Source organism: Lissotriton vulgaris, chromosome 11, assembly GCF_964263255.1.
Source record: "Lissotriton vulgaris chromosome 11, aLisVul1.2, whole genome shotgun sequence".
Lineage (NCBI taxonomy): Eukaryota > Metazoa > Chordata > Amphibia > Caudata > Salamandridae > Lissotriton > Lissotriton vulgaris.
The window spans coordinates 279,765,427-279,777,929 of NC_141699.1; the positions used below are offsets into that span (position 1 = coordinate 279,765,427).

General features: G+C 44.0%; 1 protein-coding gene across 1 annotated transcript in view; it reads left to right on the forward strand.

The window, feature by feature from the left end:
• The window catches only part of TPCN1 (two pore segment channel 1), a 365,587-nt gene that overhangs the window by 121,051 nt on the left and 232,033 nt on the right, over positions 1 to 12,503 (forward strand). The window contains exon 3 of the mRNA XM_086943251.1: positions 3,953 to 4,071. Within this exon, the coding sequence (XP_086799377.1) occupies positions 3,953 to 4,071 (119 nt within the window). The remainder of the gene's footprint in view (positions 1 to 3,952; positions 4,072 to 12,503) is intronic.

The window sequence follows — 12,503 nt, forward strand, 5'->3', positions numbered from 1 at the left end:
ACTGTGTGTGGTCAGGTGTCTTAAGGAGTATGAGAAAATGACTGAGGGAACTCGCCCTCAGGGCGAACGTCAATTGTTAATTTCTTTGCGCAAGCCCTTCAAGGCAGTTGCACCATCAACGATAGCACATTGGATCATATGGGTGATGCAGGAAGCGGGCATAAATGTCTCGCAATTTGGAGCCCATTCTGTGCGAGGTGCCTTGGCGTCAAAGGCCCTCTCCCTGGGTGCCAGGTTGGAGGATATCTTGAACGCAGCCGACTGGTCATTGGATTCGATGTTTAAGAGATTCTATTTTAAACCAGTTGTGGACATGGCCTCGCTGGTGGAGGATAAGCTTGGAACAAGCATAATCCTTGCCTCCATTCCTGACATAGAATGAAAAATTTCCTAGTAACCATGACAGAAAGTTTCAATCCTATTAAGGACACGGAGGCGAGGATTATTCCCACCCAGGGCTCTAGCGAACTCCTGGTCCCTCCCGGGAGGGGTTTTTCATCATGGCGCCTTCTTCTAGATGAGCGAGGCCGCGTATGGTATAAGTATCTTTTACTGTTGTTATTTATGATGCATGCCTTGTGTCATCCGGCTTTTGCTGTTTATGGATTGTTAACAATGTTGGTTTTGGAGAACAGAGTCATGGTCTCTGGTTCTTTCTTCCAGGGTCTGATAGAGTCAAAAACGAGTGACGAGTTGGACATTGGATTTGGCCACAGTCTCGAATGAGGAGGAGATGTCCCAAGAAGCACACGCCTTCGGGGATGACGGGGCATGCTGATTGGTGGACACTATGGCCTGCCTAGAGCACCTTGGGACTACTAGTGTTTTTGGTTATTTGTTAAAGTTGAATACTACTGGCTGTGGGAATAAAGGAAGTTACAGCATAATCCTCGCCTCCGCGTCCTTAATAGAATTGAAACTTTCCGTCCTGGTTACTAGGAAATTTTTAATTCTCTGTGCAAAGTCCACATTTGACTTCAATCTTCTGCAGACCAAGACCTCTCAAATCTATTTGACGGTGTTGGGTGTTGGTCTAATGGACAGTGCCGAGACAGTTCAAAGGTTACTTATTGCCCTATATATATATACAGAATATGTGATTTATGTTCTAGAATGCCACTGCAAGCTAAAATATGTGGGAAGCACAAAGCTGCAGGGGCATAAAAGAATATTACAACATATTCGGGCTATAAAAAACAAAGATCCTACGTACCCAGTTGCTCGACATTTTAATGAAAAACATCAAGGAGATGAAAAACTATTAAAGTATTTTTTACTCGATACTATACCCCCAAGTAAGAGAGGAGGAGACAGGGATGAGAAATTACGAAGACTAGAGACCAAATATATCTTGGATCTAGATTCAAAACATCCACATGGTCTGAACACCACCGAGGACCTGTATACCTGTCACTAGATCTACAGAAGTATTGAGTTAAGATGTGGGGATCAAAAAGTATATTCCCTAAAAATATCAATCAGAGAACGGAGGTAAAAGATCTAACACCCGAGAAACAGAGTCAACATAAATACTAAACCTCACGTAATGGAAACAGGCAGGAATAAATAAAAATTAGAAAACTTTCGTTAACAAATGGTTTTAAATAAAGGACTAAAGAAAGTTTATTCCTAGCCTATTACCAGTGATCCTTGCACAAATGTTTTTTAAATCAACTTCACCTTTTTTTAAGCACTATTTTTTTCTCACTTAAATTTTAGAGAGGACAATATATTACCAACAGAGGCTTCTAGTTGGTAAAAACAGGTAGCTAATAAAGGTATTAAGATAAGAGTGACAGTGGAAGAGAAAGTAATAGACCATGTAGAAACCAAAATAAAAAGGGAAAAAAATATGCATATTGATGATTTTAAATATGAAGTTTTATATTTTAATCTATATGGATTTTTTTTAATGCATAAGAAATAGTTGTAGAATACAGTGTTATATTAGATCTGAGAGATATAAAAGATTGGTTGTACATATGGTATTTAAACCATGATGAAGTTGACATGAATTGGCACAGAACAACATAAATGTTGCATAAGGTATTCATACCGTGACTCTAATGCTAAAATTTGCACATTCACATAAATTTGTACATATAATTGTTTTTACTAAAGAGGCACAATTTGCACTTTGTAAAAGGCAGCTAGATGCAGTAATTTGCACATGAAAATATGTACTGTATTGCGATATTTGCACAAACGTTATTTGCACAAGTGTCCATGCCAAGAGTACAACAAATATGAAAAACATCTGTAAAGACTCACTGTAAAAGAAACAGAGAAATTACTAAAAATTGAAGAAACTACCAAGTAGCACTGTTTCAATGTACAAATGAGCACTGTCACTTTAACACAAGGGTGAGAGAGAGAGAAAGAAAGTATGCGTGTGTGTATGAGAAAGTGTGTGTGAGACAGAGAGAAAGAGGGTGTGTAATCGAGAATGAAAAAAAATAGAGAGAAATTTAGAGAAAAAATCAGGGAGAGTGAAAGACACACATGAAATAGAAAGCTAAAGTGAAAGAGAGAGGTAAGACAGGAAGAACTAAATACTTGCTAGGATATAAGAGAGACGATGAATGAGAGAGTGGTAAAAGGAAGGTGAGAGTTAAAGATTCAGAACAAGCATGGTAGGCTTTCGTCCAGAAACAAGCTCTCAGCATTGCTGTGGCAGCCTTTGAAGTCTGATGCCGAGGCACAGACAAATGGTGGAGTGAGATGTGCACGCGGGGGAGCGGCAGCCTTGCGAGGCCAGCAACTTCGCGAGTGCATTCCTTTGAAGTCTGATGGGGTGGGGGGGAGGGAGCGGGAGATCAATGAAAGGGTGGTAGGGAACGAACATATGGGGTGTGAGCGATAACGAAAGTAAGAGGGGGAGCAGGAAGTGAGGCCGAGCGCATGCTGGCGAAAGCAGTCCAGATGCCAGCTTTGCGCTTGAATGCCTCAAATGCACTGGCCATAATCCGCATTCCAGAGGTCTTTGGTAGACTTTTCTTTTCCCCTTACTAGATCTCTCGCCAGCAATGTGCAAGCGCATTGGCAGGCGAGACCTAAAAAGAAATGTAAAAGGAGTGGGATTCACCAAAATGGGGGTATCCTACACTAAACAAGAGGTCTCCCTCACCCCAAGGTCACATCAGTTTCAGGGGTCCCAGGGAAGGAGCATGAACTTTGTCACATTCATATAGTACAGACAAATGTGCAAGGACACCCAGCGTCTTATGCAGCAGGTATATGATGTCCCACGCAGAAACCACTATTCACCCTTAACTAATGAAACACACATACATTTCCCATATATGTTCTGCACATACATATATACAATGGGCCCTATTTGTAGGAGAGCCAGCAGGCAGTCTCCCCATGGGAACTCTGGTAAGAACACCCTGTAGTATCAGATTTAGACAACCTTTGAAGACTTGGCTCTTTAAACAGGCTTACTAGTAATGATGGATTAATGACGCATCAGGTACCTAGCGCCAAGAGACCTTCTGGTGAACGTGCGCTTTAGAAATATTCAGTAATATAACATAACATAGACTAGAATCCCTCAGCCATCTTCACCAGCCTCTTCATAGTACTGTAAGGCCAGAGTGGCAACCATCCTCACTCTGGGTCACCCTCCCAGTCAGCAGAAAACAAAGCACTGCCAGTGTACTTTCAGGTTGTCGACTTCACTGGAAAAAACCCGTAGGGCAGGCCAGAAAAGCATACAGACGAGAGAGGGACAGCTTTCATGGACTTTGCAGAGGGCTTTTGTCCAAAGTGGTCATATGGCAGGCACGTAACCATATACAAACCTTTACATATGCAGTTACAGTGCATTCTCATGACATATTGATTAGAAGTCTGAATTAATATTCTCTCTTGCCACAATTGTAATGCGTTGTTTGACCTTTTTCAGATTAAACACATTTCTTTCTCTTCTTTTCCTTTCTGGCTACTGCAGATGGGGGCACTACAGGTTCCCTGGGGACCTCGACCAAGGCTGGGGATCGCTATTCTCACCATGGCTCCTCTGCCCAGAATTGGGAGATGAATTATCAAGAGTCTGCCATTTTTCTACAGGTGAGTCCACCACCAACGTCCCTGAAGGTAATAGATGATGATTGCCTTTCACCTTCTAACAAATGGGATGATGTTTGGCTCCTTTTACGCCGAGGTCTGCGGATGCACTGCTATTTGAAATCAAAGTATTAAGACATTTGACTTTGCTCAGGGATTTTCATGACCAGAATAATTATGGGCACTGAAGTGGCCATGTATACTCTAATTGGTAATGTAGATAAAATGCAATTAATTCAGAGAACCAGCAGTGTTTTTGGGGTTCGAAGATTGGCATAGCACTTCCAAAAAGCACAGTTCTTTAGATTTCCTAAGTAGAACTTGCTATTGTCTATTATCTTTTTAAGACCCACATCAGTCCTCTTGATGTCCACACAGCCAATGTACTTTGAGACTGTGGATTTCACTGGGAGAAAACACGTAGGACAGGCCAGAGAAGCACTAATGATCCATCTTCTACTTGCTAATGCACCATGGTCCACAGTTTCATCAACAGCTCATTGGCTAATTTTCTCAGTATTATTTCTTTAATGCCCAACTAATTTATTCTCATCGGGTCACATCAGCCATTAGCTCATCGTTATCACTCATTTTTGGCTTATTAGCACAGTTTTAACAAGTCCCTGGGTGTCCCATTCCGCATTAGCCCTTGTTTCGTCACCAACTCCTTAATATTTCCATAACCTTTACATCGGTCCTATCCTATTCATGTCATAACTTTCCACTTCACCATTTCATTGATGCCCTATTAGTAACTTTCTTACTGTCCGTGTGTTTTTTCTTAAATTACATTTTTATTAATAGATCAACAGCAGAAACAATATGCATCTATCTTCCCCTGCACATCTGGGGGGATGGATAGAACAAAAAGGAGCAGTATAACAAATGCAGTGTTTTCATACATTGTGAATATATGCTGTATGTATTGCCAGTCCAGCATATCAGATGACAACCTAGTGTCCATTCAACCATACAAGGCGGCTCAGGTAGCCATGCCAGGCATAGCTCATTCTGCATTTCGAGAGCCCACAGAGCTATCCTATAAAGAAAACATACCTTTTAAAGAGCGTAGGAAGAACAGAGGGGGAGAGGTAGAGGGAGGGGTCGCTCTGGCTGTCTAATGTGGAGCGATCAGTAATGCACCCTCATCTTATAGAAGCATTTGGTCCGTGCCTGCTCAGTCTGTATCCACGGGTGCCCCCGCCTGGCCGAGCAGCAAGGTAACTTTGCAGCAGTTCCCAAATATACCTGGGGCACTCCTGCGTGGGCATTAGTTCCCAGAACTCTGATAGCTGGTTATGGCAAAATGCTGCGTCTCTTAGCCAGTCAGCCACCTGGGGTTTCCGCTTGCGGCCCCAGCAAATTACCACTCTCCTTTTAGCAAGTAGTAGAAGCATAGCTGTTGGCTTCCGATTTTCCGAGGGCACATCGCGCACATAACCAAGCAGGGCAAACGGGGAGGTACGTTTACTTCTGCTCGCAGTTACTTCCTTCAGTGTGTCAAATATGATCCCCCTGTACAGCATGATCCGGGGCACTCCCACGTCCGATGCAGGAAGGAGGCTTCTGACGCCCTACAACGCGCGTGTCATCACTCAAACCTGATTTGTGCTTCCAAACAAGGGTCCTTTACAGTCTGTGAATGGATTTGAAGTGACTCCATTGCAGCCTATAATTGGGTGACCGCTCCTTAGCCTGTGTGCAGCAATATTCCCACACAACTTCGTCAGAGGGGGCTCCTAGGCATTCCTCCCTTTTATGCAGTGCCGGCGGGCGCTTATCAGAGACTCGTGCTGCACACCAGAGTCTAGACGAATAATTACTTTGCGAGGTGATGGGTTGGTTAGAAAGCCCTCAAGGACTTTAAATGTCAGTGGTGCTATCAGGAATAAGTCAAAAGCCTTGCGCAACGCAGTTCTGAGCTGGTAATAGGGCAATCTGTCCATCAGTCCGGTATGGCCATTCCCCAGTGCCTTGTCCAAGCTAATAAACACGACGCCAGGGAATGCACTACCTAGTGTGTGAAGCTGTAGCTTCCGCAGTCATGTAAAGGTTCCTGCTTAAGCCGTGAAAGGAAATGCTGGGTGTCGAGTGAGTGGCATAGAGGGTGCAAACAAAGTGTCTAGTCGTGCCCTGTGTCGTAGCTCCTGCCATGCCCAAACAGTGAATTCTACTGTATTGATTCCGTCCTAGGGCGGTGTTGCTGCCAAAACAGTACCATATGCAGTGGATCCGGCTTCGCCTGGTTATTCTCTGGGACGGTTTGCACCAGCACCATAAATTGGGTGGTACTAATCCAATGGAACCCGAACTGGGCCTGTGTGCAGTTGAAGTAAACGTCCATGTCAGGGGCACCTATTACCCCTTGATCTAACGGAAGAGTGAGTATCTCCCATGCGATTCACTGCTGTCTGCCTGCCCATACAAGGGATATCTGATTTGATCGGAGTCTTTTCTCGAATTCCGTAGTGAGCGGTAGAAGGAGGTTGATAAAAACATATACTACCATCTGACTGTCCTTAGTTAGGTTAGTGGATTCTAGTGTGTGTTACCAATTTAGGAAAATAACGAAGAAATGTTAAGGACCGATAATACGTAAAAGGATTGAGTAACCGCCTGAGTATCAAGCAGTAATGTGGAGAAGTGTTTTTAGCCAAGAAAGTTGGGGAGTTAGGGATGACAAGGCTCACAGGAGCTGTATTGAGTGTTGTTTGAATTGTGATCTCGTAGAGGCAAATAATTGAAGAATAAATAAGTTATTATTATTACATGTGTGGAAGAAAAGCAAGGTCTCCACACCTACTTGAAGTCTAAACATAATTATTGAATAGCAAATCTAAAACATTAAGCACACAGTGAATCAGTACTTGGCCTCTCCAGATAATTAGCAATGCAACGCTGACTCCTGCAATTTACTCATGTTTTTACATCTTCAGCTGAAAAGCAGCAATGGAAACGACACTTCTGACAGAACCTAAAACTCCAGACAGTGGGAGTTGTAGCAGGTGTCTGTCTTTCCCAAGATAAGGATGAAAAAGACCTTGAAAAGATACAGGAAGTCTACCTGTTTCAGACACTCATCTAGTCAATTGTGAATCCCTGCCTGCAAGTGCCAATAAGAAAAGGAGGCTGAAAATACACCAGAAACGCAAGTACAGTGCAAGCTAAGTATAATATGGGTATATACAATTTAAATTATAAAACCATCTGGCAATTTAATTAAAGTAATAAGAATCGGCCTAACTCATTGAAAAGGGCAAAGAGTAAAACATGTAAACTATCCCCTAAAGACAATAACAAGAAGTGTAGGGACCAAAGAGGGACCAGACTGGCATAGTGCTTTAGGACAATACTGTTATGGAAAGTATAAAAGACAACAAACTAGTTATTTTTACCTAACTATAGGGATCAATTATATAGTGAGTGAAGGCAATTGTGGGACATGAGGTTAAATATGTAGTTAGAAGGGATAGTTATTCCAAGTGGTAACACAGAGCATTAAATAGCTCCATGTATGGTGATCCTATATGTTATGAATATTCTGATTCCCTTGATGGACCCTTCATAATAAGGATTTGTCCTTCCTTGTCACAATCGTAACATTATAAGTGTGATCATGTCATACCAATTGGCAATTGTACTACCCTGTAAATGTAACTGTATGTTTTGCTATTCCTCTTGCCATAGGGGTCATACAGATCTGAACTTACAATTAGAAGTCCTATTTTGAAAACTAAAGCAGAACAATAACTGTGGAAGAGACCAATAGCACAGGAGGAATTGAATGAGAAATCCATCAACAGTCTGGTCGGAGAAACCTGGCAGTTTTACCAAGCTCTCTAGTGACACTTCCTAGGAGGGTATGCAGTAAACAGTGACACATGGCCCATTGGCTAATTGCTCACACTAAAGGCGTTGATGTCCTTGAATGCACAGTGACTCAAGTGTTCTTGGAATTAAGGCTCTTGTGCGTGAACGCATTTCAGACACAAAATGGGTAAAACCCTTCAATACATCATGCCCCAAGTTTGAAAGTATGCTAGGCAGGCCACTATTGATGTTACTCTGCTGTTTCCAAGGATCTCCCCACGGGCTTACAAAGATAATTATTGGAAAGTTAAAGGCCTAATGAAATCCAGAAAGTCTACTATGATAACCCCCAAAAAAGAACCTAAGGAAGTAAAGTCAATAAAGGGAATCAGAAATGGGTATGAGGAGAAACCAAGCTGAACAGACCTCTGCTTCCTTCTCAAGGTTTCTGATACAACATCTGTAATACTGCATGGAAAATTTCCTCAGAACGTCTGAAAGAATCAGTTCGGAGCGAGGGGAGATTGTCAGCAAACACTAGTATAAAACAGTTATAAGAAATAGAGCAGGCAAGCATACATGTGGGAATTAAAACAATGTCAGTGTTGTGACATAGTCCTACTCTTAAGGACCTAGGTATACCAAGTCAAATAATCCTATACCATCCATTCTCACCATCAACAGCATATTCAGGCTTTATCTGCTTGCTTGAAAATGAACGAATCATGTAATCCATAGCACAGATCATTAATAATATCCCAAAACCTTAAAAGAAGCCAAGTGATCAATCTAGAAAAACTGTTCTGTAGCATTCAAAAGACAGCCAGTTGTGAGGATATGGTGCTGCATGGGCCTATTCACCAGTGGCATAACAAAACTTGAGGGGGGCCCCCTGCAAACTACATGGAGGGGGGCTCCCTCCCATCTTCCGTGCCAGTCTAGAGCTCTCCAGGCCAGCGACCCGCCTTACTGCAGGAGATGCGGGGCTATTCTTACGCCACTGTCACCAATCCAGCTGTTATACGTAATACTGGATGGTGGAGGTAAAGGTTGGGCTTAGTCTGCCCGCAGGCTATCATAGGTGGTGGTCCATTCATTACAGGGTCCCTGCCATCAGTACGCCGGGGAAGTTTGCCCAATTTTAGGTGGGTTTCCTGATGCAGACTCCTGTCATGATATACAACGTCGGGCCCACTCATCGTTCAGTTTTGACAAAAGTGCATCCACTGCTCCTTATCGTTTCTTTTTTAAAACATTAGACAATGCGACAATGCAGTATTTCAAAAGCAGATGCAACTACAAAGAGCAAATGTTAAAGTAGTGTGGCTCACTGGTTAGAGGCGGCAGACCTGAGAGCAGAGGACGGCCCGGGACCAGGGTTCGATTCCCGGCGCGTCAGGTTTCTGGACCAGGGTCAGCGGACTCGATAATTCTCTCGCCTCGGTGCCCACTCTGATCAGCGATCACACTCGGCAACTCTGGGCATTAGCTTGCCTCATCTTCACTAACGGCCCCACCAGACCGCCGAGGATGCCTGGTCTCACCCTGGAGATACCCATTAAGGGACCATCTCTCAGGGAAGCCAGGAAGGGTTTCGCAGCGGTCGAAGCGCCTTGGGACCCTCCGGGTAAGTAGTGCGCTATATAAATGCCTATACATACATACATACATACATACATACATACATAATACATTTTTATTAGTAGACAATAACAATCTAGAGAGGCATTGCATAGCTTCATACACACTGTGACCCCAATTCCATCACAGTCTCTCTCTCTCTCTCTCTCTCTCTCTCTCTCTCTCTCTCTCTCTCTCTCTCTCTCTCTCTCTCTCAGTGAGTCAGTCTCTCTCTCTGTCAGTCAGTCTCTCTCTCTGTCATTCAGTCTCTCTCTCTCTGTCATTCAGTCAGTGAGTCAGTCTCTATCTCTCTCTTTCTGTCAGTCCTCTCTCAGTCAGTCAGACTCGCTCTCTCTCTCTCATTTAGTTTCTCAGCCAGTCAGTCTCTCGGTCAGTCAGTATTCAGTCTCTGAGTCAGCCAGTCTCTAACCTCTCTCCACTCTATCTCTCTATTCTCTCTCTCAACTCTGTCCAATCTATCTCCACTGTCTCTCTCCACTGTCTCTCTCTCTCTCTACTCTCTCTCTCTCTCTCTCTCTACTCTCTCTCTCTACTCTCTCTCTCCACTGTCTCCCTCCACTGTCTCCCTCCACTGTCTCCCTCCACTCTCTCTCTCTCCTCTCTCTCTCTCCTCTCTCTCTCTCCTCTCTCTCTCTCCTCTCTCTCCTCTCTCTCTCTCTCTCTCTCTCCTCTCTCTCTCCTCTCTCTCTCTCTCCCTCTCTCTCTGGGAGCCAGTCTCTCTCTCCCTGTCATTCAGTCTCTCTCAGTCAGTCAGTCTCTCTATCTCTCTCTTTCTGTCAGTCTGTCAGCCAGTCTCTCTCTCTCGGTCAGTTTCTCAGCCAGTCAGTCTCTCGGTCAGTCAGTCTTCAGTCTCTGAGTCAGTCAGTCTCTACTCTCTCTCCACTCTATCTCTCTCTCTCCATTCTCTCTCTCAACTCTGTCCAATCTATCTTAACTGTCTCTCTCTCCACTGTCTCTCTCTCCACTTTGTCTCTCTCTCCACTTTCTCTCTCTCTCTCCACTCTCCTCTCTCTCTCTCTCTCTCTACTCTCTCTCTCTCTACTCTCTCTCCACTCTCTCCATCCACTGTCTCTCCACTCTCTCTCCCTACTCTCTCTCCACTCTCTCCCCCTACTCTCTCCTCTCTCTACTCTCTCTCTCTTCTCTCTCTCCACTCTCTCTCTACTCACTCTCTAATGTCTCCACTCTCGCCACTCTCTCTCCACTGTCTCTCTCCACTGTGTCTCTCCACTGTGTCTCACTCCACTGTGTCTCTCCCCGCTGTCTCTCTCCCCGCTGTCTCTCTCCCCGCTGTCTCTCTCCCCGCTGTCTCTCTCCCCACTGTCTCTCTCCCCACTGTCTCTCTCCCCACTGTCTCTCTCCCCACTGTCTCTCTCCCCACTGTCTCTCGCTGCACATAAAAAGGTAACATGAGGGGAAGCTTTGAAGAATGCTGCATCAATAGAAGCAATATTAGCTATAACTCATTTGCGCTTGGGGTTTTGTTCAATGGGTTTGCAACATTTTATGCTGCTAAGTTAAACTACATTTGGGCTCATGCGGCAAAATGTAATGTACAACGGTTTACTAATTAGAGGATTCTGACTGGCTTCCCCTATTGAAAACATTTGAGCAGTGGATTCAATATTATGATAGTATTTACCTAAGCACTGGAGAGAGGTGTATTAAATAGGACCATGGAGCATGTTTCATGTGTGCCTTATGGGTTGTATTAAAGAGGAGGCACTTATTTGTGTCTCAAACAGTTGTTATGCTGTTACTGTTGAGCTATAGTGTTCTTGCCATCAAAAATACACGTCATACATTTGCTTCCTCCTCCATTTTTATGGAGATACTGGTGGAGATCAGAGAAATGACAGCTCAATCGCTAGAGATCTTGGAGATGAAACACGGGAATAATTATCAACAAGCAAAAGCAGGCTGCACAGGAAATGCGACTAAACAACAAGTACTAACGTGGCCCAATCAGAGTAGATTAGCAAACTGCCATTGAGAAGGGTAGATGCAGACCTAGACAAGAACTGGGCATTAGGCCGCGATGCAACTTGCTTGACAACATGGTATGGCATGGTGAAAATTAAGGTATGGTGTGGTGCATATAATTTGTGTAACTGTCACTTGCCATTGCTATGGCTGTGTGGTTGCATTGCGCTATGGTCTTACAAGTCCTGAGATAAAAATCCTAAAATTTCTAAAGTTGGTACACACAAAAAAAGAGAAAAGTGATACGTGTGACTTAATCTTAGTCACTGCTAATTACTCTGAGTGATATTTCAGTTTATGATTTTAATCTCACTGTGCCACTAAATACTGAGTCCAATCATATGCAAATCAGCCTCAATCCAACAGGAACAGTCCAACTTAAACTGGCAGACCAGACCACATCTGTGCTCCAATGGATCACAAGCAAACTCAGATCAGCTTTGGCCTGTTTTGGAATTGTTAGTGAGGTACCGATTGGGTCCTGTGGGATAGTGAGCTAGGTGCATGCCCAACCTTGACTGGGCATACATGTCAAAGGCAGGGCATCCCACTGAGAAAAGTTAAAATGAGAGGAGTGGCATGCTTGAATTAATCTCAGTCACCGTTAAATACTTTAGACCACACTCCAGTGCATGATGGTTTTCCCCACTGTGCCACTGCAGACAGGGACCAGCCCTATGAAAATCAGCCCTGTCCTACTCTAATAGGAAGGCTGCAGTGCACCCTGAACTGTTAAGCCACACAAGCAGGAAGGAACACATGGAGCCCCACACCTCAGAAGGAATTGTGTGGCCACATCAGCGAGGTGCAGCTCGAGCTCTGTGGCACTGCAAGCGATGGGACCCCTGGGTGTCTGACTGAGAAAAACACACATGTGATAGATTGGTTGACTGTTTGAATGGAGATTAGCCACTGGTAATTTGTCTCGCTCACATTCGCGCCTCTCGGCTGGTCTCCTAGGACAGAACACAGCACTTGTATAACACTTTTACAGTTCAGAA